This window comes from Phoca vitulina, unplaced genomic scaffold (genome assembly GCF_004348235.1).
Source record: "Phoca vitulina isolate PV1807 unplaced genomic scaffold, GSC_HSeal_1.0 scaffold139, whole genome shotgun sequence".
NCBI lineage: Eukaryota > Metazoa > Chordata > Mammalia > Carnivora > Phocidae > Phoca > Phoca vitulina.
The window spans coordinates 730,517-756,960 of record NW_022589842.1 but is presented as its reverse complement, the minus strand read 5'-3'; the positions used below and the strand labels follow the sequence as shown (position 1 = coordinate 756,960).

The 26,444-nt window shown below is 38.5% G+C and overlaps 1 protein-coding gene across 1 annotated transcript; it reads left to right on the top strand.

The window, feature by feature from the left end:
• Positions 1 to 79: 79 nt before the first annotated feature.
• Positions 80 to 21,955, top strand: PSMG2 (proteasome assembly chaperone 2). The gene is made up of 7 exons (XM_032399198.1): positions 80 to 245; positions 3,682 to 3,853; positions 7,588 to 7,646; positions 12,256 to 12,374; positions 13,257 to 13,430; positions 20,705 to 20,825; positions 21,643 to 21,955. Exons 1-7 carry the CDS (start codon positions 189 to 191, stop codon positions 21,739 to 21,741), a joined length of 801 nt encoding a protein of 266 aa, XP_032255089.1. The 5' UTR covers positions 80 to 188; the 3' UTR covers positions 21,742 to 21,955.
• The last annotated feature ends 4,489 nt before the right edge of the window (positions 21,956 to 26,444 follow it).

The following is a 26,444-nucleotide window of genomic DNA, read 5'->3' as shown; positions in this document are numbered from 1 at the left end:
ATATAGCTGGACGGGCCCTTCAGGACCCCACGCCGAGCCGCACGACGGGCCCCGCCCCGCCCCGCCCCCGTCGCTAGCGGCTCTGGGGACACCGACGCGGCGCGGCGCGGCGCTCGCGGTTTCGCGTTGGCGCCGTCTTCGTTTCTCCCAGGCCCGCGCTCACCCCGTTCTCCCAATTCTGTGCGACCATGTTCGTTCCCTGTGGAGAGTCGGTCCCCGACCTCACGGGCTACACTTTCCTAATGGTGAGTCCCCGCTTTCGCGAGCTCCGCGTGCCCGGCTTGGGGTGCTTCCTCTCGGGAGGCTCCCCGGTGGCCGCCACCGCCAGTCGAGGTGTTTCAACGGGCCTGGGACAGAGGACGGTACTTGCTTCTGCTTCAGGTTTTCAGCCTGCACCGAAGACAGGTTGTCGCTAGATGCGGCGCTTCAGATAGAATCTGTTGGCGCTCTCACCGAACGTTTCTGAGACTAGAGTTTGTAGTCTGCGTTGAATGTACAACGTAATGTGTGTGGTAATTACAGGTAACGTTGTACATGAGTTGTAGGGGCCATTTCTTTTTTTATTATTATATCCTAGAAAATTTTTCTTCAACTAGTATCAGCCAGTCTTAAGCTGGCAAGACTCTCATTAACTAGAAAACTACAGGTAAGGTCATAAAAGTACTCTTAGCCAGTAGCTAACACACGATTTTATTGCTCCTAAAATTGCCCATATTCAGTCACTGTTTCAATAAACATTCTGTACTGTAAAAATATTAAAATAAGACTAGGTCCTTGTCCTCAAGAAGTGTGCAGTCTAGTTGGAAACACACGTAAACCAGTAAGGGCAATAAATGCTAGGATAGCACTTTGAAAAGGGTACTGAAGACCCCTAGGGCTTACTGGGAGAGGGAGGGACGTAAGGACCTGTTAAAGCTTTATGTGTGCAATCGGGGGGAAAAAACCCCTCATAGATACAGAGAACAGATTGGTGGCTGCCAGAGGAGGGTGAGGATGAGGGCTGCTTGAAATGAAATAGATGAAGGCAGTTAAAAGGTACAAATCTCCAGTTATAAATAGTCCTGGTGTATTGTACAGCATGGTGACTATAATAAACAATATTGTGTATTTGAAACTTGCTAAGAGAGTAGATCTTAAAAGTTCTCATTACAAGAGAAATTTGTAACTGTGGTTGATTGATGTTAAATAAACTTATTGTGGTAATCTTTTCACAATATATACATATATCAAATTGTGTTATCTACCTAATACTGATACAATGTTATATGTCAGTTATCTCAGTTTTTTGAATGATGGTAATCACCTTGGGGCAATTCTCACCTTAACGATGCATGCAAGAAATATGAATGAATGTTAAAATTAGTGTGTGATAATGTACTGAAGGAAATTTTATATAATTTCAAAGTATCTCCCTGAAAAATATTTGTTAATCACAAAAGGGAAAGGTATCCTTGCAGGAGATGAAACATGTATGTACCATATATTCCCGTGTTTACTTTGGGGGGGAGACTTGACATCAGAATGAGGCAAAATTGAGTCCGTGATGTCAGGAGGTTATCTTAGGACAAGGAAAAGGGGCTGTGGGCATGCTCTGAGAGCTAGTACAACCTGGATGGGGTCATAGGCTCGTTCTTGTTAAGGTAAGGAATTCAGGGCCTTGCTTGTTCATAGGCTGCAGCCATATCAGTTGACCTTGAGTCCAGACTTCTGCAGAGACAGCTAGTAAGATACTTGGCAGAAGAAAAAAAAGAGAAAGATTCATAGGGAAAATAATGTCCAAAAGATTATTGGTGGTAACCTTGACAGTTACCAGTGAGTGGTGAAGGGAGGGAAGCCATATTGGAGTGGTTGAATAAATGGAAGAAGGGATGGAGACATGTATATGTATGTGTTTGTTTATCAATTCAGAGATAAAGTTCCTACTTATGTTTTAGTAGACAACTAGGGAATTTTGTCTATGGAGAGACACCAAGAAGTGAGCTGGTAGCTAGGGGAGTATGTGGGATCAAGGGAGGGTATTTTAGCAGAGTGCGGGACGGGGGTGGGGTGGGAGGGTGGGGGTATTTTAGAAGGAAAGATTACAGCATGTGTATATGATGATGGGAAGAATCCAATAGTGAGGAAAAGGTGGATGATATAGGAGAGTGAGGGTCTAAAGTAGCAAAACCCTTGAGAAGAGGAAAGGGAATTACAGGAGATAACCAGAAGGTTAGTAGATGAGAGCAATGAGAAGTGGGGGACCACCCTAAGAGACCCAGAAAAATAAGATGGTGGGGGGAAGCAGTTGCTAGAAGAATGCAAAGGAAGAGCTACATTACAGAGATACTTTGAAAATAGAATCAATGAAAATTAGACGTGTATTAGATGTGGTTTGTAAGAGAAAAGGAAGAAGTTTCTTGGGTGGGTTAGGTAATCAGATGAGCAAGTGTTGCTCTTTTCTAAAATGCAAAATGTGAGGACAAGTATAGGCAGAAGTTTAGTTTTGTACATGTTGAATATGCATTGCCTATGAGATAACCATGTGGACATATCCATTAGGATCTGAAGTTCAGATAAATGTTTTGGGCTATAGATAGAGATTTGACAATTGGACTCTTTGAAGTCGTGGGGATAAATACGCGTGTGTGTTTAATGTGAAAAGAAGCTGACTCCAACCTTTAGGCACTAACAAAGCAAATGGAAGGATGACCCAAGAGGACTTTACACTCGCTTTCCCACTGCTTGAAGTGTTCTTTTCCCTGGTCTTTGTGTGACTGTCTTCCTTACGTCTTTCAGGTCCATGATTAACTGGTCAGTTATAGAGTCATTGTTTTCATGATCACCCTATTTAAAATTGCAACCAACCACATACATATACACACTCTCACTTAACTTTTCTCCATAGCACTTAACACTGTATACAGGCATACCTCAAAGATATTGGGGGTTTGGTTCCAAACCACAGCAATAGAGTGAATATTGCAATAAAGCAAGTCAGATGAATTTTTTGGTTTCCCAGTGCATGTGAAAGTTATGTTTATACTGTAGTCTATTAAGTTTGCAATAGTATTATGTTTAAAAAGACAGTGCGCATACCTTAATTTTAAGATTTTATTGCTGGAGAATACTGACCATCATCTGAGCTTTTAGTGAGTCATAATCATTGATTGCAGATCAAATGATAACAAATATAATAATGAAAAAGTTTGAAATATTGAGAGATTTACCAAAATGTAACAGACGCAAAGTGAGCAAATGCTGTGGGAAAAATGGTGCTGATAGACTTCCTTGAGGCAGGGTTGCCACAAACCTTCAATTTGTAAAAAACACATTCTCTGTGAAGTTCAGTAAAGTGAAGCATGCATGCATTTCACTATTTTATTACATTAAATTACTCCCTCACTAGAATGGAAGCTCCACAAGGGCAGGAACTTGCGTCGGTTTGTCTTGCTGCGTTCCTAGTGCTAGAGCAATGATGGACATGTAGTAGGTGTTCCATCAGTGTTAAATCAGTCGTCTCAAAAGTAGAGGAAGCCCCTGCTGACACCTCAGTTGCAGCTAATGAAAGAGTCTCTATCCAGCTATGATGTACCTGAGCATAACCATCCAAAAGTAGTCCCGTGATTATTGTCTTCTGTCTAAACTTTTAAACGTGCTGCTAATTTTGATGATTTAATGAACATATATTTTTTATTATTTCAGCCAGCAGTATCTGTTGGAAATGTTGGCCAGCTTGCAATGGATTTGATTATTTCTACACTAAATATGTGTAAGATTGGTTACTTCTATACCGATTGTCTTGTGCCGATGGTTGGAAACAATCCATATGCAACTGCAGAAGAAAATTCAACAGAACTCAGTATAAATGCTGAAAGTATGTAAGACTTAAGCCTGTTTTATTCTATTATAAGGAAGAGTTGTTTTAAATTAGAAGTAGATTCTACAGATACTGTTTTATAGCAAACATGTACTTAGTGCCAGCTCTATGCAGAATTTATGACCTAGTCACGTCCTGTTCTCTTACATCTGGTTTTAGTTCTTAGCCTTTTCTAAATGGCAACTCCTATGATGACTGTACTTCTTTAACTAGAATTTGAGGTTTCCTTTTTTTTTTTAACATAAGGTGTTTTTTTTTTTCCTTCTTTTATCCTCAGTTTTAATTTCTGTTCTTTCTGGCAAGTATAAGCATCACTAATACCAAGGAAAAGGGAAAAGAATTCCACCGGCTTCAGTCCTCTATGTTTAACATGCGCTACTCATCCTTTCATATTATTATAGAATCCATAATAACGTAATAGCAATAAGACTCAGAGAGCTAGGGTTACCTAATACTACTAGTAGGTGTAGGCTTTTCCCATGCCATAAATCATAGTTCCTCATTAGGCCATCAAGCTTGATTAATTGGGGAATACAGTTGACATTGCACTGACCACTGTGTTTATAATGTGGTACTACCCTGAGCTAGTAGGGGAAAAGCTATTGATCATGAGGCACAGGAGTATCCACTTGCTTTGATGGCAAGCTCCTCTGCTGGCTGCTCAGTTTTCTGTTTTCCATTTTAAGGTGAAAGCCACAGGTGGTAGAGTAGCATGAAAGACCTTTGATGGGCTAAAAGACAAATGAAGAGCGCTTTTTTTTTTTTGTCCATCTTATTAATGGTGCCATTAGCTTGCAATAATGAAATAAACTTTCAAAATATAACCTTAAGGGGTGCCTGGGTGGCTCAGTCAGTTAAGCAGCTGCCTTCAGCTCAGGTCATGACCTCAGGGTCCTGGGATCGAGCTGCGCATCAGGCTCCTTGTTCAGCAGGGAGCCTGCTTCTCTCTCTGCCTGCCACTCACCCTGCTTGTGCGCTCTCTCTCTCTCTCTCTCTCTCACAAATAAATAAATAAATAAAATCTTAAAAAACAAAACAAAACACCTTAATATTAAAATTCCTGCAGCAAAGATGACTCTGTTAACACAAGAGTGAATTTCAGTTATTGCCTTAAAGGATAAAGGACTGTAAATGGTAGAACTAGAATTTATGTACTTCCACTAATGATAACAACTGTCATTTTATTGAGTATTTCCTATGAGCTGAACACTGTGCGTTTAAATGTGTTAATTCATTTAATCTTCACAACTACTCTATGCGTAGTTTTATTGATGAGGAAACCATTGCACAGAGAAGTTAAGGTCACATGATTAATAATTGGTGTAACTGAGCTTCTAATCAAGGCTCTGGCCCTGAGACCTGCCTTTTAAGCACCACACCACCCTGCTAATGCACTTTAACTCTAGGAGAAGACCCACTGGCTTTTCTTTGACTAAAACTTGCAGCAAGTCAATTGGATGAAGTCCTTTAATCCACTTTTTTTTTTTTTATTTATTAGAGAGAGAGAGAGAATGAGCAGGGGGAGGGGCAGAGGGAGAGGGAGAAGCAGGCTTCCCACTGAGCAGGGAGCCCGATGCGGGGCTCGATCCCAGAGTCCTGGGATCATGACCTGAGCCGAAGGCAGACGCTTAACCGACTGAGCTACCCAGGCGCCCCAATCCACTTTATTTTTAAAATGAGGTATTTTAAAATAAATTGTAGACATCATGACATTCTATCTTCAAATATGCAAGTATGTATCTCTTAAGAACATTTTCTTGTATAGCTAAAATACCATCACATTTAACAAAATTAGGAGTTTCTTAGTGTCTTCCTATACCCTATCATATTCACATTGTTCCAATTTACCCTAAAATGTCCTTTAAAGTTAGTCTAAACAAAGACCCATAGTAGTCATCTGATTATTGTGCCTCTGAAATTTCTTTTACTCTAGAGCACTCTTTTTTTTTCCTTCTACATGAAACTGACTTCTGAGGAAAAAACTGGACCCATTGTCTTATCAGATGTCTCACCTGCTACATTTAATATCTTCCTTGTGGTGTCATTTGGCTTGTTCCTCTAGTCTCTGTATTTTCTGTAACAGTATTTAGATCTAAAGGCTTTGTTAGGTAAAAGCTAAATATTTTGTGCCAGAATACATAAAAGGTGATGTTGGTTTCATATTGTATCACATCAGAAAAGTAATGGGAAGCAGGATCTTAACAACAAAAAAGATTAGCATGATACACTGATAGAGAATATGAGTGTTGCTATTATAGGAGGTGGTGTATCTTACATTTTGCTCACTCCCTTCAGATCTGTCTCTTCCTCCTAGGTCTGTTGAATTGCACTAGATATGTACGTCAGAGATAGATTACAGGCCTGAATGGCCCCCATCTTATTCCCTTTCCCCTAAATTTGTGCTCTTTTCCCTAATTCCTAAACTTTCCGCTCTTGCCTCCTTTGTCCTGAACATACCTGGTAGTCACTAGACTTGCTGATGCAGCATAGCCCCCAATCACACCACACGGGTCCAACAAGACACTCTCCCAAAAGACCTATAACTGGAGAGACATGAACTACCAAAGGATTTGCTGAAGTCTGGGTTATTTACAGTAACTAAAAGCTTACCCTTCAGCACAGGGGCCTAATCATGCCTCCAAGAGACTCCAGATTTCGTCCTTGGTTTATCTCAGGGCTTCTGGTTCTTGGACAGGGACAGGTTAAACATCCGCAAAGTAGAATCCCTGTAGAATGTGATGAAGATTATGGACACAGTGGGTCTTCTCCTAGAGTTAAAGTGCATTTCCCAGAAGAAAAACACACACATTGACTCACAGAAAATTTTATATTTATTTTGCATGTTATCTTTCAGAAACTCCTAAAGAACACAGATGTGCCTATTTCACAGATTTTAACATAAGGCCAACATTCTCCTGCATTTTATTCTTTTTTTTTTAAGATTTTATTCATTTATTTATTTGACAGAGAGGGACAGCGAGAGAGGGAACACAAGCAGGGGGAGTAGGAGAGGGAGAAGCAGGCTTCCTGCTGAACAGGGAGCCCGATGCGGGGCTCGATCCCAGGACCCTGGGATCATGACCTGAGCCGAAGGCAGACGCTTAATGACTGAGCCACCCAGGCGCCCCTATTCGTTCTTCTCTTAATCCCAATGAGTTTCGCTATTCTCTAACGAGAAGAGGGGAGAATATCAGAAACTAAAAATATTCTTAAGAATTTTATTGGTCATAATGCCAGAAGTCTCCAGAGGCATACTTCTCTGGTTTTGCAATCACAGAAGAAAAATAATTTTTGGTATTTTCTTAACAGTTCTCTTGTCGGGGGCGCCTGTGTGGCTCCGTTAAATGTCTGACTTTTGATTTTGACACAGGTCATGATGTCAGCGTTGTGAGATCAAGCCCCACATTGGACTCCGCACTGGGCATGGAGCTCGCTTAAGATTCTTTCTCTCCCTCTGCCCCCGACCTCTAAAACAAATTAAAATAAAATAAACAAACCATTAACTTGTCAGAAATGAATCTCTTCCATAGAATAAAGCCCACAGGTGCATTTTAAGGTACTTCTAAAATGTTTTATTTTAACTGAATGATACAGTTCATATGTTTTATATTTATTGAAAATGTTAGGTATAAAAGTTCTTACAGTTCAATTTAGTTTTTATGTTAGTATTTTCACTTGTATAACTCCATCATATTAAGTATCTTATGATTTCATTTTTTTTGTCTTTGTAGTATATTCATTGCCTTCAAAGAAGCTAGTGGCTCTTCAGTTAAGATCCATTTTTATTAAGGTTAGTATATTATATTTGTCTTTTTAAGTTGATCAAAGTAAAATATAATGAGAAAATACTAAGTATTATTGAGAATTAAGATTCAAAACTCAGTTTTGCTCTTTTTACTGTATGTACAGTTAAGAAGAGTCTGGTTCTATAGAGAACCAATCTTATAAAATTTCAGAGGTGTTACCATTATTTCATGATTATATTGAAAGGAATTGGGACATATAGGGTGGGTCTTATATATTCCCTTCAGGTAGCATTGGTGAAAACATTTAAGCTTAGGAATATTTTCGGTTTACTCCATTTGTATCACATTTCAACCAGTGGCATGTACATTTAAATTATGTATGTGTCAAAATAAATTCTAAATCTAACTTCTTTCCTCTTCCACTGCTACCAACCACTATTGTTCAAACCACTGCCTTCTCTCACACTCCTGATTTTGTTCTTGTCCACCCACTCTCACAAATACCTAATAGTCTGTTTGCAAATAGCACCACCAATGATCCTTTAAACCTAAACCAAACACATCACTTATCTCTTCAAACCCTCTGGTGGCTTCCTGTTTGACTCCCACTGAACTCACAGCCTTACCTTGGCTTATCCTGGTTCTACCTCTGTCCTGGTATGGTACCCGCTAGCCACATGTAGCTATTTAAATTTGGATTCATAAACTAAAAGTAAATAAAATTAAAAATTAGTTCCTCCTTCCCACTAGCCACATTTGAAGTTCTCCATAGTCACATGTGGCAAGCAGCTGCCATAAAGAGCACTTCCATTATCACAGAGCATTCTCTTGGGCAGCTGCTCTGCCTAATCTAACTCCGAGCCATTCCTGTGTGCTCATTGCCGTTTCCCTCTCTCACTCACCCTGCTTCAGCCACATTGGCCTCTCTGTTGTTCAGACAGATTAAGCTCACTCCTGTCTCGGAGTCTTTACATTATTTTCCCTGCCTGGAATACTTTTCCCCTAGTTACGTAAATGGCTCATTTCCTTGAGTCCTTGCTTAAATGTTACCTCATCAGAAATGCCTTTCCTGACCACCCTTTCTATTTTCTTATCCTGGGGTGATTTTCTTCACAGCTCCTCACTACTTGGCATATCATATATTTGTTTATCATCTACAACTAGTATAAAGTAAGTTTTCTGAGAGAAGTGACAATGTGTCATTCACTCTTATATCCCTAACTTCTAGAATAGTGCCTAGCATGTAGAGAAGCACTTGGTAAATATTGGTTAAGTGGATTAAGTACCAGCTGTTGGGGAGGTCAGAAATATGTCAGCATTCCATAGGCTCTCCCCCATGCCTCATCCTAGTTATTATATTATTATGTAAATGGAATCTTATGGTATGTACTTTATTTTTTTAAAATTTTTTATTATGTTAATCCCCATACATTACATCATTAGTTTTAGATATAGTGTTCCATGATTCATTGTTTGTGCATAACACCCAGTGCTCCATGCAGAACGTGCCCTCAATATCCATCACCAGGCTAACCCATCCTCCCACCCCCCTCCCCTCTAGAACCCTCAGTTTGTTTTTCAGAGTCCATCGTCTCTCATGGTTCGTCTACCCCTGCGATTTCCCCCCCTTCATTCTTCCCCTCCTGCTACATTCTTCTTTTTTTTTTTCTTTCTTAACATATATTGCATTATTTGTTTGAGGTACAGATCTGAGATTCCACAGTCTTGCACAATTCACAGCGCTTACCAGAGCACGTACCCTCCCCAGTGTCCATCACCTAGTCACCGCATCCCTCCCACCCCACCCCCCACTCCAGCAACCCTCAGTTTGTTTCCTGAGATTAAGAATTCCTCATATCAGTGAGGTCATATGATACATGTCTTTCTTTGTTTGACTTATTTCGCTCAGCATAATACCCTCCAGTTCCATCCACATTATGGTATGTACTTTATGTCTAGCTTCCTTTACTCAACATTCTATTTGTGAGGTCTGTCCATGTTGTTCCAAGGAGAGGTATTTCATTCATTCTCACCTCTGTGGGATTCTGTTATATAAATAAACCATAATTTATCCGTTGTACTGTTAATGGGACATTAGATTTTTTCCAGTTTGAGATGACTGTGAATAATGCTATTGATTATTTTAATATTTACATTAGAATCACTCTTTACTTTTTTTAGTTAATAATATACTCAAAATTTTGCAATGAGAGTTGCTAATATTTTTTACATTATGCCATGTGTGTGGCTTTTTCTGTTCTCTTCTTAATACTTGGGTAATTAAGATAGGCAAAAAAAAAAAAAAAATGCCTAATGAAATATTTGGTAGGTGGAAATAGTGATTTCAAAATAGCAAATATTTATTGAACATGGATTTTTTGCACCAATATGGCTATGAGTAATAAATATATACACACACACATATATACATGAATATATAAATAAATAAATATATACATATATACACACACGTATATATATGCCATACACACACACACACAAACACCTATAATCAACAATCCGATAAAGTAAGTACTAACATTATCCTCATTTTACAAATGAGGAAAACTGAAACACAGAAAGATTAAGCAATTTCCCTGAGACACACGGTCCTTGTAGGAGGTAGAGCCAGCATTCTAGACCAGGCAGCTTCACTCCAGAGCCTGCCTCTCTTAATCATACTCTACCACCTTCCTATTTTAAAAGCTAGCTATTGTCTTCATTTTAAATTCTATTGAATAATTATTTTATTAACAGTCTGTGAAGAGTTTCCATAAAGTGAGTTTTTCTCCCCAAAATTTCATAACCCACTTTCCAGATTAACAGCTATTAACATCTTGCCACACCTGCTTGATCTACTCTCTTTGCGTGTGCATGCACACAGTTTCCTTCTGCCAAAGAACCCAAAAGTAGGCTACTGATGTCATGATATTTTACCCGTAAATACTTCAGCATGCATCTTTCAAGAATAAGGACATTCTCCTTCATAATCACAGCAGCATTATCTAAGAAAATCAGCATTTAATGAATTATTCAGTAGTATCATAAGACATACTCAAATTTCCCCAGTTGTCCCTAAAATATTCTTTTCTTTTCTTTTCTTTTTTTTAAGTTAATCACCATATATTACATCATTAGTTTTTGATGTAGTGTTCCATGATTCATTGTTTGCGTATAACACCCAGTGCTCCATTCCATACCTGCCCTCCTTAATACCCATCACCGGGCTAACCCATCTCTCACCCCTCTCCCCTCTAGAACCCTCAGTTTGTTTCTCAGAGTCCATAGTCTCTCATGGTTTGTCTCCCTCTCCGATTTCCCCGCCTTCATTTTTCCCTTCCTACTATCTTTTTTTTTTTAACGTATAATGTATTATTTGTTTCAGGGGTACAGGTCTGTGATTCATCAGTCTTACACAATTCACAGCGCTCAACATAGCACATACCCTCCCCAATGTCCATCACCCAGCCACCCCATCCCTCCCACCCCCACCACTCCAGCAACCTTGTTTGTTTCCTGAGATTAAGAATTCCTCATATCAGTGAGATCAGATGATACTTGTCTTTCTCTGATTGACTTATTTCGCTTAGCATAATACCTTGTAGTTCCATCCACGTCATTGCAAATGGCAAGATTTCGTGGGGTTTTTTGATAGCTGCATAATATTCCATTGTATATATATACCACATCTTCTTTATCCATTCATTTGCTGATGGACATCTTGGCTCTTTCCACAGTTTGGCTATTGTGGACATTGCTGCTATAAACATTGGGGTGCACATACCCCTTCAGATCACTACATTTGCATCTTTGGGGTAAATACCCAGTAGTGCAATTGCTGGGTCGTAGGGTAGCTCTATTTTCAACATTTTGAGGAACCTCCATACTGTTTTCCAGGGTGGCTGCATAAAATATTCTTCAATTCTGGGGCGCCTGGGTGGCTCAGCCGTTAAGCGTCTGCCTTCGGCTCAGGTCATGATCTCAGGGTCCTGGGATCGAGCCCCGCATCGGGCTCCCTGCTCAGCGGGAAGCCTGCTTCTCCCTCTCCCACTCCCCCTGCTTGTGTTCCCTCTCTCGCTGTGTCTCTCTCTGTCAAATAAATAAATAAAATCTTTAAAAAAAAAAAAAAGAATATTCTTCAATTCTGGATCCAATCAAGTTTCACATGTTACATTTGACTATAATATCTTTTTAGTTGGTAGCTGTTGATGTAGAAGTGGCCTCCTCCTCTTTCTGTTCTTCACAATATTGACTCCTTTGAGGATCAGTGCCAGATGTTCAGCATCCTAGGTTCACCTGATTATTTCCTGGTCATGTTCAGATCAGAAATTTCTAGCAAGAACATCTCCTAGATATCCATGTGATAGTTTTTAAGTAATGATAGATTACTTAGAGAACTGGGAAATTTTCCCTTGTCAGTCAGAATAGAATTTTTTTGAAATCTAGATTCCTCACGATTTATTTCTTAATTGTAAAGATACAGTAAAAAACTCCTTGCTCTTCATCCCTCATCTTCACTTTAAGGACAGTAAATGGATCCAAAAATAATTATAATTTTATATAAGGTCGATAAAATATTTTATAGAATACTCTTATTATATGCTAAGATCTAACTTTTAGACTTTCTTTTTATTCTTTCAATGGTATACAAAGTATAAATCAAAGCCATTCTGTGAAAAACTGCTTTCCTGGGTGAAAAGTAGTAACTGTGCCAAAGTTATTGTTCTTTCAAGCAGTCATTCATATCACCGTAATGATCTACAGCTTCGCAGGTATGTTTTTGCCTTTGAAAAATTTTGTTATGATTTACACAGTATTATGATGGTATCTCTGTTAAAAAGCTAAAATAAGTTTTAAAAGCCATGTATATCTTTGCCTCCCCCCTCTGGAATTTAGAAAGAAGATAAAAGAAAGTCAAGAGACGGGAGGGAGTATGGTTAGGTAGTCCTATGATTGGGGCACAAGGAAGGCTTTGGTGTAAAGATAGAGATGTTTCTGGAACTGTGCTTCGATTGTTTGGTATTGTGTGTGGCGACATCACAGAGCCTAGCTGATGAAGAGAAAGAGAGAGGGTACCTAAGATTCATTGGATGATAATTTTTTGGAAGATTGGATTCACATTTCTATTTACTTCTATTTATTTAGCCATCACAGAAATCCATTTGCCTTTAAGTATAACTCCCAGGCATGTCAGACTGAATTCCTAAATAGTAGGCAAAACATCCAAGAGATAGAAATTATAAACTATTTATTTCATTATCATTGATGCACCAAAAAGTCATGATGAAGAAACATTAGCCAGGACTAACCTTTCAAAATTGGAGCTAATTTTTAGTAATCTCACAAATAGATATAACATGTCTAGGAATCTCACAAAAGGCCTCATGGCCAGAAGGGAGCATAGCTGTGGGAAATAGGTTATCTCCATGATGGCCTTGCCTTAGTTTAAGTTGGCCTGTGTCTTTATACTCGCTCCTAAGTATGTAAATAGCAAGCCAGAGCAATATTTTTACATGTTATTGCGCAGACTGCTGAAACTTGTGCTTTGCTTTAGCAACAGAATATAGAGAGAACAAACATTTGCTTTAAAAACTTGCCTTAATGTTCATATTTATTGTGGATTTTTAGAAAGTTAATTATATGATTGCTTCTAGTACTCCCTTCAGATACCTACTCACACCTTTTGTGCAAAAAAGTGTTCAAACTAAAATAATGAGCCTTAACTGGGAAGAAATGGAAAAAAGCCCATGCATTCCTGAAATAGATGATTCTGAGTTTTGTATTCGTATTCCTGGAGGAGGTATCACAAAAACACTCTATGATGAAGGGTGAGTTTGTTTGTCTGTTTGTTCATTTGTTCCCCACCTTATTTAAAAATAAAAGTAAGAGGGGTGCGTGGCTGGCTCAGTCAGAAGGGCATGCGACTCTTGATCTCAAGGTAATGTGAGTTTAAGCACCACATTGGGCATGGAGCCTACTTTTTTAAAAATAGTGGAAAGTAAGATAAGTGAAGAGAAGACTTGAAATTTAGTCTTAGGAAAATTGGTTCCTAAAAAACCATATTTAACACTTTATAATGTGCAGCATGTTAAGGATCCTGATACTTACTGTATGCAACCTCTACAATCAATCTTTTTTTTAATTATGATAAAATATATGAAACATTAATGTAACCATTTTTTATTTTCTTTTTTATTGTTATGTTAATCACCATACATTACATCATTAGTTTTAGATGTAGTGTTCTGTGATTCACCGTTTGTGCATAACACCCATAATGTAACCATTTTTAAGTGTACAGTTAATTGCTGTTAATGAATTCACAGTGTTGTATACCCATCACCAACTATCTGCTTTCAGAACTTTGTCATTGTTCTAAACAGAGAATCTGTACTTATTCAATAATAACTCCTATTTAGTTCTGCAAAATCCATACTAATGTCCTCACCTTCATTTCTGATTTTAGTAATTTGAGTCTTTTTTTATTCTCAGTTTTGTTGATCTTTTCAAATAACCAACTTTTGGTTTTATTGATTTTTCTCTATTGTTTTACTGTTCTCTATTTTATTTATCTCTAATCTTCATTATTTCCTTTCTTCTGCTAACTCCAGATTTAGTTTGCCTTTATTTTTGTAGTTCCTAAGTGTAAACTTAGGTTATTAATCTGTGAAATTTCTTCTTTTTTAAATATGCATTTGTAGCTCTAACTTTCCCTCTTAAACTGCCTTAGCTGCATCTCTTAAGTTTAGCATGTTGTGTTTTCATTTTTATTCACCCCTAAATTTTCTAATTCACCTTGTGATTTCTTCTTTGACCCATTAGTTGTTTGAAATTGTGTTGTTTAATTTCCACATATTTGTGAATTTTCCAGTTTTCCTTCCATTACTGATTTCTAGTATCATTCTTTTGTGATTGAAAAAGACACTTTGTATGATTTTAATCTTTTTCATTGATCAGGTCTTATTTTGTGCCCTACCAAAGGTCTGTCCTGGAGAACCGTCCGTGTGCACTTGAGAAAAATGTGTATTCTGTTTTTGTTGAGTGGGGTGTTCTGTATATATGTTAGGTCTAATTGGTAATTCTGTTTCCTTCTCAGTCTTTTCCATCCATTATTGAATGTAGGCTGTTGAAGTCTCCAGCTATTACTGTAGCATCATATCTAGTTCTCCCTTCAATTCTGTCAGTGTTTGCTTCATATATTTTTGGGGCTTTTGTTTTGTGAATATATCTTTATATTTGTTATGTCTTCTTGATGAATTGGCCCTTTTATCAATATATAATAGCTTTCTTGGTCTTTCATAACAGTTTTTGACTTGAAGTCTATTTTGTCTGATATTTGCCATCCTGCTCTCTTGGTTACTGTTTATATGGAATATCTTTTTCCATCTTTTCACTTTCAAACTGTGTGTGTCCTTACATTCAAAGTAAGCTTCTTGTAGATAGTACATAATTGGATCATGTTTTTAATCCATTCTGCCAATCTGTCTTTTGATTAGAGAGTTTAATCCATTTGCATTAAAAGTAATTATTGATGAAGGACTTGTCATTTTGCTATTTGTTTTCTATATATCTTATAGCTTTTTTGTTCTTCATTTCCTCCTTTACTGCCTTCTTTTGTGCTTGGTTGATTTTTTATAGTGACATCTTTTGATTGTCTTCACATTTTCTTTTGTGTATATTCTATAGATACTTGCTTTGTGGTTTCCATGGTGATCGCATGTAACATTCTAAAGTTATAACAGTCTAATTTGAGTTGATACTAATTTCACTTCAGTTGCACACAAAAACTACTCCCATGCACACTGCCTCCCCCAGCCCATTATGATATTGTTGTCACAAATTACATCTTTCTATATTGTGTGCCCAATAACAGATTTATAGTTATTTTGGGGCATTTTTCTTTTAAATACTCTACAGTCACTCTTGATTAGTCTTTGGGAATCATGAACTTTCAGAAGGCAAGTGAAAGTAAAGGTGGAAGTTAGTGATCTTTTTTTTCTTTTAGCCACTTTTTGTAAATTGATTTATATGACTTATGTGATGGCCCAGCCTGCCATCAAATTTGTAGACATTTACACTGTCCCCATTTTTGCCTGCCCTTAGCTTCCTGTCTCATACGACCTGAGGCTAAGTCTGGGGCTAACCAGTACGCCTTGCTGTATGCTTCAACTGGCTCTGACTCTTCCTTCTTGCCAGGAGTTGATGTGCCTGGTGGGTTCATGGAAGACAGAGCCGATGGTTATGAAGAGGGGGAGGGGCAGTGTTTAGAGGGTGGCATCTGCTGCTTCTCAAGCTCATATAGTCTACTCCCTGCTCTCCCATGAGGAGAGATGAATAAGGAGCATCTCCTTGTGCCGTCAGTGGTGGCTTAAGAGAATTGGGCAGAGCTAACCTAGAAAAAATTTAAATATGTCCCCGCCATCATTGCTCAAAGTCAACCAATAAATCTGCCTCCTTAACATAATACATTTCAAAGAGTGTAAACCTAGCCTTGCCAAATAGAATGACTGGTTTGCTTGCTCTAAAATCTACATTGTGACTTCTGCATGACCCGAAGAAGTCATAATAGTAATATAAATAGTAGTCATGGTAATAGCAAATTAAGTGCCTGGTACTGTTCTGTGCACTTTACATGTATTAAATTATTTAATTCTCATAATAAGCTCATAGGTATGTATTGCTGTTAACTACATGTTATAAATAAGAAAATTGAAGAGCAACAAGATTAAATAACTGCTAAAAGCCATGTGGGTAATCTGGTAGAGCCAGGATCAAACCTAGGCATCTGGCCCCAAATCCTGCACTTTGAACCACTTCATTCTAGAGCTAGGATTCATGGTTCAGGATCACAGTGAGTTTTATTCTTTGTCTAAAAGGTGAACTTGTTCCTTGTTATTTGTAATTATTTTTGCCCCTCCTTCTTTCCAAAATATTCAAGACTTCTCTGTTAGAAAGGATACAGGCATTTTAGCTTGTTTTCCCAGTACAGCAGTTTTGTCTGTCTCTGGCCATACTTGTGTACCATTTCAGCTTTCTCTTTTTCCCTGAAAACCTACTCTAGTCCTATTAAAACCATCATTTCTCCCCATTTTTCTTTTTTTTTCTTAGTCTGTCATTTGTGTTTTTACTTCTTATCTTGTCTAGTTTATTCCCCATAATATAAAATATCACTTCAACTATTCTTTTGGTGGAAGCCCTGGCTACCTAATCATTCTCTGCACCTGCCCTACAGACCACCAGCTTTCAGTCCTTCTCTTGCTTCATTCGGGCCACATCATTTGTAGCCTAGACTGCTGTTAGTCTGATTGGACTGCCGTAACAAAATACTGTCCACAGGGTGGCTTAAACAAAGAAATTTATTTATTCACAGTTCTGCAGGCTACAAGTCTGAAATCAGGGAGCCAGCATGGTTGGGTTCTGGTGAGGCCCCCCTTCCTGGCTTGCAGATGGCTACCTTCTGGCCATATCCTCACATGGCAGAGAGAGACCTCTCTTTCCTTCTCTCCTTATAAGGCCACAGTCCTGTCAGGTTAGGGCCTCTGTCTTATGACTTAGTTTAATCTTAATTACCTGCAGAGATCCTATCTCCAGATATAGTCACATTGGGGGTTAGGGCTTCAGTTTTGGAGGGACATGGGTTTGGTCTATAGCAGCTGCTCTCAAGATCTTTTGATTGATTCCCCCTGCCTCCTCCATTCTCACTCACTCTGCTCTAGCTTGAGTGTTGCTAGAATTAAAATTCAAAACTGATCACAACATCCCCTGAGTAAAGTCCATCAGCAGTTTTACTTGCTGTGTGCAGAATCTGATTTGTACTCCTTAAGGTGCCATACAAGGCCCTGCAGGATTTCCTTGCCTGGCTCATTCCTTGGTGCCCTGGACTCCAGCTAAACGACTAGCAGTCAGTTTCCTAAAAGCTGTCTCATTCTTCCTTCCCTTGTCCCACGTACTTTTCTCCTCTTATCTGCCTTGCAAAAACGAACCCAGTTTCCAAGAGTCACCTCACAGCACTCCTTGTGTCCTGACTTGCTTCTCCCTTCTGCACAAGGAATTTACTACTCTCTTTGTATTCCTGCAGCTCACTGCTCCTTCACACCGACTTCTTAGTTCTTTACAAATCAGTTTACTTTTGCTTTGGATTTTGTTAGAGTAATGATAGCAGACTTGCCATCTTGCCATCAACAACTGGAAATTGGACAAAATTAATGAAAGAACTTTTTCAGACATTGGATAGCAAACAGCACACAGTTGTGATTCCTGAGAGAAGGCAAATAAGTCCTACAATTGCCCCAGCTTTCTGCTTGCAGATACTTTGTGGACTACAACACAAAGAAGGGGAGGGAACCTGAGGAGAGCGGTCTTGCTGAGTTGAGAAGACAGATAACATGATTGGGGAATGCTAGGACACCTGGAATGAACAAGGCAGAGAACCAGAGAAGGGCTATTCAAGAAGAGCCTTAGGGGGTCTCCCTGAGTCTTTGTCAGAATTCTGAGCCACACATGTGTAGGGTAAAACTCCATGAGACCAAAAGAATAACTTCTGGGTAGCTGTAAACTTGCTCACAAAGTTAGCAATGATAGCAAAATATTATAAAAGTTAGACATACTCATCATAGAACATTTGGAAAATGTAGAATAGTCCAAAGAAACAATATTTATAATACTCAGTTCTATCACCCAGAGGTAACTACCACTACTAATTTTTCATTTGTTCTCTTCCCAGCTCCTTTAAAATATATTTGAATTGAATGTGTGTACCTGCAAGATACATCAACTCTAACTTAAACTTTAGAGTTCATCTTATTTAAAAATGTTTCTCACAAAATCAGTTTTCTTTTAATTTTCTAATGCAAATCTTTTCATTTATAATCAAACCCATGTTTAATGTTCAGTGCAATTATATATTTACTGCAATAAAGAATTTTTGAAATTGAGAAAAAAGCCATTTTTGCTAAATTTTTTGTAACATATATATTTTGCCTTCCCATTATGAGAACAAATATATATTCTGATGTCTGGAAAAGATAATATTAGTTACTCTAATGATAGGTGGTGGCAGTGGTGTGGCTGGCCTGAAATCCCTTATACTTAATTGGAATCAAAGTACATTTATAATTTAATAATGGATGTATCTCATGTGCTAGATTTTAATGTCACAGAAAGTAACAAAATTAGCTACTCTCCACTTTCCATTTTTACAGAGAGCACCAGAGGATGCTATTAAAACTCTTAATGCTACTCTTTGTGTTACAAACTAGTAGTGGAGGCACTGTAAATTCAAGACATACCCCTGCATTTTTTAACCTAGAGGCTTGAAAATAAAGGCACAGCCAGGGAAGCTAGCCTCCTCTAGGCAGGAGCCATTTCTAAGGCTACCATAGCATGAATGTTTAGGAACTAGAATCTTCTGAGTCATCATGGCTCACAGTGCTACCATACAAAGCTTGAGAGCCCCTAAGATATTTGAGAATTACATGGTGAGATGATATAACTAGTGCTAACAACTTCCGATTTCTAATATTTATTTTAGAGAGGGAGGGAGCATGCAAGCGGGAGGGGCAGGGCAGAGGAAAAGGGAGAGAGAGAATCCCAAGCAGACTCCACCCTCAGTATGGAGCCCAGTGAGAGGCTGGATCTCACGACCCTGAGATCATGACCTGAACTGAAATCAGGAGTTGGACACTTAACCAACTGAGCCACCCAGGCACCCGGACCAATTTCTGATTATATAGAGACTGAGATGCTATGGTAGGCTCTCCTGGTACATCTGAGACTTCTGAACCTACCTCAGAGTCTTCTCCACATCTGAAATCCCTTGCTTAGAAACCCAGCTCACCTTTATTTCTGTAGCTCTCTGTCAGTCACATGCTCTCAAGTTTTGGCATGAAATTTTTCTCATAGTTCTTGGTTTTAGGGTATTAGAAATAATTTTTGCTTTTGTTGGCAAACAGGAAGCTTTTTGCATTTATTTATCTCCATCTCATCACTAGCTTGAGGCATTTATAGCATACAGTTAAGAGACTTTTGGAGTCCAAAAGACCTGGGTTCAAGTCCCACCTCTGCCACTTCATAGATATAGAACTTTGAGTATGTTAACTACATTTCAAACCCTTTAAACTTCAGTTACTTCATCATAATAGCTAGCACATACATAGTATTGACTATATGTTGGGCACTGTTTTAACCACTTTGCCTCTACTGCCTCCTTTACACCTCCCAACAACCTGTGAGGTAAGTTCTGTTGTGTTCCCTCTTTTACAAATGAGAAACACTGAAGCTCTAAGTAACTTGCCCAACATGTCTGGTAAGTGGCAGAGCTAGAATTTGAATCCAGGCATTCTGTCCATGTTCTATTCCAAATTGATTCAGTTATAAAATGGAGATAATTATAACTTCCTCAAGAATTGTAGGATTGAACGATAAAATATGCAGATAGTGCTTAGCACATAATAAATCACTCAGTAGGTGGAATCTGTAAGAAGTAATATAGTAAAGGGGCACCGGTGTGGCTCAGTCGGTTAAGTGTCTGTCTGCGACTCAGGCCTTGATCCTGGGGTCCTGGGATCCAGCCCCGTGTCGGGCTCCCTGCTCAGTGGGGGGCCTCCTTCTCCCTCTCCCTGCACCCTCGCTTATGCTCTCTCTTGCTATCTCTCTCTCAAATAAATAAATATCTTTTAAAAAAAAAGTAATAGTACATTTTTTCCCTTTATTCAGTTCCACAATTTTCCTTCGCTGTTTTAGGTTATTAGTAACAAGGGTGTTATTTTCTTTCAGTCTCTTTGCTGTGGTGCTTCTGAAAATCACTATCTTCTACAGCAGATTTGGGAAGTAGAACATATTTCAGTGTGGATGGTTTTTCATGCAGCCTCGTATGAGACGCAAACTTGCATATGCCCAGAGTGGGCATTACATGGCTTCTAGTCCTGTCCCCACAAGTAGCATATATCTGGAGCAAAGGGGGATAAATAAGTCAGCTTATTATGGGGCATCTTCTCCTTTCCTTAAACCTGGCAGATTGTCTTAGCTATAAAAACAGACACAGATGGAATCAGCATCTTGTATCAATAGAAGAATACTTAATTATTCTCTGTATTTGTTGTAGCTGTTCTAAAGAAATCCCAATGGTGGTTCTGCTGAAATTTGTTTCAGAAGGAGACAATATCCCAGATGCATTAGGTCTTGTTGAGTATCTTAACGAATGGCTTCAGATAATCAAACCATGTGTAAGTGTTACTACACTTTAAGCCTCTGATTTCTCTGGTTATGTATTTATAAACTTGCATTTTTTATTCTATATAAGTAGACCAAATAAGTGAAAGTTTGTTAAGTATAGATACATCTTTATATAAAATTTAGTTCAGTTGAGCTTTTGAAAAGAAAAGAGGGCATTTAACTAACCAGTTGTCTACAGTTGTTTCATTAAGACTGATTTTCCAGAAAGGAAAACCATAAGTACTTCATTATATTAATTGTTCATGTTGCATTAATTATACCAGACATATTCTTAGAAAAATAAACAAATTTCTTTAGAATTCAGGACTTTTTTTTTTTTAAGGAAAGCAAAACCTATTTATGTGAGCAATACTATAACTATTGAATGTGCATTATAATTAAATACTTTTCTGTATTATGAGGTAAAAGCATTACACCCAGGGAAATCAGCTTTTAGGCATAATAGAAGTACCATAATGATATGATAAAAGAACAAATTGATACAAATCACACAGCACTGATTTTTATTATTATTATTATTATTATTATTATTTAAACCCTATTCCTTTCAAATATGATTTTACTTGATGGACTCCATAGCCTTCTGGCATATCTTTATGACTTGGAACTTAAGGAAATTTATCTTCAATTAACATAGAGACAAATTTATTGCTTTGTTTTTCCTTACAATAAAACTCAGCTAAAAATGTCAAACCCAAAAAGAGCAAAAACTAACAAAAAACTAGAGAAGGGCGAGTTTTATGCGACTTAAATGCTAAAAGGGGATTTGGTCATAAAATTGAAGGATTAAAGTATTTTGTTCTTCAGTTACAGTGTGATGACCCCACAGCATCTGCCTTGAAGTGGAAAATGCCAAGTTCGTGGAGATTACTCTTTGGTAGTGGTCTTCCCCCTGCGCTTTTTTGATCTTTTTTCAGTTTTATACCTTATGTCCCAAGACACTTATTACCAACACAACTGTTAAACAACTATATAAAAAGTTATATTATCTGCGAATGTATTAGAAAATAAATCTTTACTTTTCACAAAAAAATCTCAAAGAAAAGGGATTAACAAAAAGTTCTTTTACCATGCTTTTCACTGTATTCAACAAATGTAAATTTTGTACAATAAAATATTTCCTAAGTAATTTTGTCTGAAATGTGTCTTTTTTTTTTTTTTAAACTCAGACTTCTGTATTAGTTTCCTGTTTCTGCTGTAATAAATTACCACAAACTTAGTGGTTAAAACAACACAATTTATTATCCTGCAGTTCTGGAAGTCAGAAGTCCAAAAATAGTAGAAGAATACTTAATTATTCTCTGTATTTATAGTAGCTATTCTAAAGAAATCCCAATGGTGGTTCTGCTGAAATTTGTTTCAGATGAGACAATATCCCAGATGCATTAGGTCTTATTGAGGATCTTTTTTTTTTTTTTTAAGATTTACTTATTTATTTTAGAGAGAGTGTGTGAGTGAGGGGAGGGACAGAGGGGAGAGGGAAAGAGAGAATCCTCAAGCAGACTCCCAGCTGAGCACAGAGCCCGATTCAGGGTTTAATCCCAGGACCCTGAGATCATGACCTGAGCCAAAATCAAGAGCTGGCCGTTTAACCAACTGAGCCACCCAAGCGCCCCTGGTCTTGTTGAGTATCTTGATGAATGGCTTCAGATAATCCACTGGGCTAAAATAAAATCTCCAGAAACCAATACCAAGGAAATGGAAACCTACTGAAGCACAATGATTTACAAGGGTACAGACAACTAAATGAAATCAGAACAACAGTGAATGAACAAAATGAGAGAATATCAATGAAGAGAAAGAAATTAAAAACAACCATATAGAATTCTGAAAAATTTACTGGTGGGGTTCAGCAGATTTGATCAAGCAGAAGAATCCGCAATTCTGATCAGTGAAAATACCAAATGAAAGGAATAAAAAAATAAGGAAAATGGAGCAAGCCTAAGGGACCTATAAAATAGCATAAAGTGGACCAATACATGCATTATGAGAGTCCCGGAAGGAGAAAAGAGCGAGAAAGAGACAAAACTTATTTGAAGAAGTAATGGCTGAAAATTTCCCTAATCTTAAGGAAGGAAATGGACATCCAAATTTTGAGCTCAAAGGACCCCAAATAGAATGAACCCAAACAGCCCCACACCCAAGACTATAGTTTAAAAAAAAAAAAAAAAAACTCAAAAATAGAAGACAATCTTGAAAAGTAGTAGGAGAAAAGCGACTCGTCACATTCAAGTGAGCACCCACAAGATAATGAATGAGTGGATATCTCAGCAGAAACCTTAGAGTCCAGAAGGGAGTGGGATGTTATATTCAAAATGCTGAAACAAAAGACTGGCCAATCAAGAATACTATCCAGCAAAAGTATTCTTCACAAATGAAGAAGAGAGAGTTTTGCAGATGAACAAAAGCTGAGGAGTTCATCACCACTGGATGTGCCTTTTAAGAAACGCTAGAGGGAGTCCCACCCTTTGAAAAAAGATGGTAGACAGCAACGTGAAAGCATACAAAAATCTAAAACTCTGTAGTAAAAGTAAATAGGCAAATGCAGAGTCCTTTATCACCGTCTGTAATGGTGGTGTGTAAAGTACTTTTAGTTCTGGTATAGACAATTAGAAGACAAAAGCATTAAAAATTATTATAAAACTATGTTAATAGATAAAGACATAACTTGTGAATCAAAAAAGTGGGGGGGGGCGGGTGGAGAGATGTAAAAGAATAGAGTTTTTGTGGGGCACCTGGGTTCCTCAATCAAGTGCCCGACCCTTGGTTTTGGCTCAGGTCATGATGTCATGGTCATGAGATCGAGCCTGTGTCAGGCTTCATGCTTAGCGCAGAGTCTGCTTGAGATTCTTGCCCCCTTCCTTCTCCTTCCCCCATGGCCCCTCCCCCCATTCATGCTGTCTCTCAAATAAATAAAATCTTAAATAGAATTTTTGTATATGATTGAGATTAGGTTGTTATCAGCATTAAAATAGATTGTTATAAAAATAAGATGTCTTATGTAACTCTTGCAGTAACCACAAAGAAACTGTTACAGAACCCAAGTTCAGCTGCCTGTTGCCTGAAAGATCATCACTCATGAGACAAGTTTTGATAGGAAAGGAATTTGAGCTTTATTCAGGGGGCCAGCAACCTGGGAAGAAAGCGGACTCTTGTCCAAAAGCCAACTCCGAGGTTTCTGCCTGGTCTGGGGATTTTAAAGGGGTTTAGGGTAGTTTATCAGTAAAGATTGTACAGCGGCCTGCAACATTTCTTGATTATGTGCAGACTTGATGTTTCCAACTACAAACATCTCAGTGCTCCGGGGCTGTGTGAGGAGGGGGTGCAGTTCTTTCTTTCTCATGTTGTGTAGGAATGCTCTGTTCTTTCGGCAAGGTCTACAGATACACAAAGGGAGGTTAGTAAAATCATTTATGTAACCTAAAAGAAAAAAACATTTTGCTAAAAAAATTTTGCTGGGCTAATCAGAAAGCTGAGGTGGCTTCAAACAGACTTACTGGCCTCTGTGGCCTGGGAAAGTTCTGGTTCTTCACTCTTCAAGGCCAGTGGTCTGCGAATCTCAAAGAAAGTAAATTAGTTCTGTTACAGATCAAGGGTCTTATGTCAGCAAGTAAAGAGTGTGTTAACTTGAAGCCAGTTAACCCTTAAGACTGACAGGAGTGCTGTTACAAAAACACCCAAAGAAGATACACAAAAGAAAATGGGGCGGTGGGGGGGAATCAAAGCGTGTTAACACAAAAACATCAATGAAACACAAAGTCAACAAAAGGAAAAGGGACAAGAAAAAAAACAAAATGGCAATAGTAAGTGCTATGGAATGTTCTGAATGTTTATGTCCCCCAAAATTTGTATGTTGAAATTCTAACCCCCAAAGCCCTTAGCTAGACAAAAAAGAGAGAAGACTCAACTAAAATCAGAGATGAAAGAGAAATTACAACTGATGCCGTAGAAATACAATAGATTATAAGAGAGTATTATGAAAAATTATATGCCAACAAATTGGATAACCTAAAAGAAGTGGATAAAGTTCTAGAAACACACAATATCTAGTAAGCCTCAATAATGAAGAAATAGAAAATCCAAACACCTATAACTAGTAAGGAGGTTGAATTAATGATCAATTACTAATCAATAATCAATTACTAATTTAAAAACTTCCCAACAAAGAAAAGCCCAGAACCAGATGGCTTCATTGGAGTATTTTACCAAGTATTTAAAGAATTAACATCAATCCTTCTCAAAGTCTTCCCCAAAATTGGGGCACCTGGTGGCTCAGTTGGTTAGGTGGCTGACTCTTGATTTTGGCTGGAGTCGTGATCTCAGGGTCATGGGATCAGGCCTGCATCGGGCTCCACACTTGGTGTGGACTCTGCTTGTCCCTCTCTCTGATCCTCCTCTCTCTCTCTCTCAAGGGGCACCTGGGTGGCTCAGTCGTTGAACGTCTGCCTTTGGCTCAGGTCATGATCCCAGGGTCCTAGGATCGAGCCCCGCATTGGGCTCCTTGCTCAGCGGAAACCTACTTCTCCCTCTCCCACTCCCCCTGCTTTTGTTCCTGCTCTCACTGTGTCTCTGTCAAATAAATGGATAAAGTCTTTAAAAAAAAAAAAAAAAAACCTCTTCCCAAAAATTGAAGAGGGAATACATCCTAATACATTTATGAGTCCAGCATTACTCTGATAGCAAAGTGCAAAATGCAGATCAATATCCCTGAATAATGTCAATGCAAAACTCTTCAACAAAATACTAGTAAGCCAAATCAATAGCACTTTACAAGGACTATACACCATGAACAAGTAAGATTTATCCCTGGAATTCAAGAACAATTTGACAAAAGAAAAATGAATAAATGTAGCTTTAACAGAAAGGACAAAAATCACATGATCATCTTGATAAAGAAAAAGCACTTGAAGTCAAACAGAGAAAGACATGTATCATATGACCTCACTGATATGAGGAATTCTTAATCTCAGGAAACAAACTGAGGGTTGCTGGAGTGGGGGGTGGGGTAGGAGGGATGGGGTGACTGGGTGATGGACACTGGGGAGGGTATGTGTTCTGGTAAGCGCTGTGAATTGTGCAAGACTGTTGAATCTCAGATCTGTACCTCTGAAACAAATAATGCAGTATGTGTTAAGAAAGAAAAAAAGAAGAAGAAGAATGTAGCAGGAGGGGAAGAATGAAGGGGGGGGAAATCGGAGGGGGAGAAGAACCATGAGAGACAATGGACTCTGAAAAACAAACTGAGGGTTCTAGAGGGGAGGGGGGTGGGGGGATGGGTTAGCCTGGTGATGGGTATTGAGGAGGGCACGTTCTGCATGGAGCACTGGGTGTTATGCACAAACAATGAATCATGGAACACTATATCTAAAACTAATGATGTAATGTATGGGGATTAACATAACAATAAAAAAATTAAAAAAAGGGGGCGCCTGGGTGGCTCAGTCGTTAAGCGTCTGCCTTCGGCTTAGGTCATGATCCCAGGATCCTGGGTTCGAGCCCCACATCGGGCTGCCTGCTCAGCGGGAAGCCTGCTTCTCCTTCTCCCACTCCCCTTGCTTGTGCTCCCTCTCTCGCTGTGTCTCTCTCTGTCAAATAAATAAATAAAATCT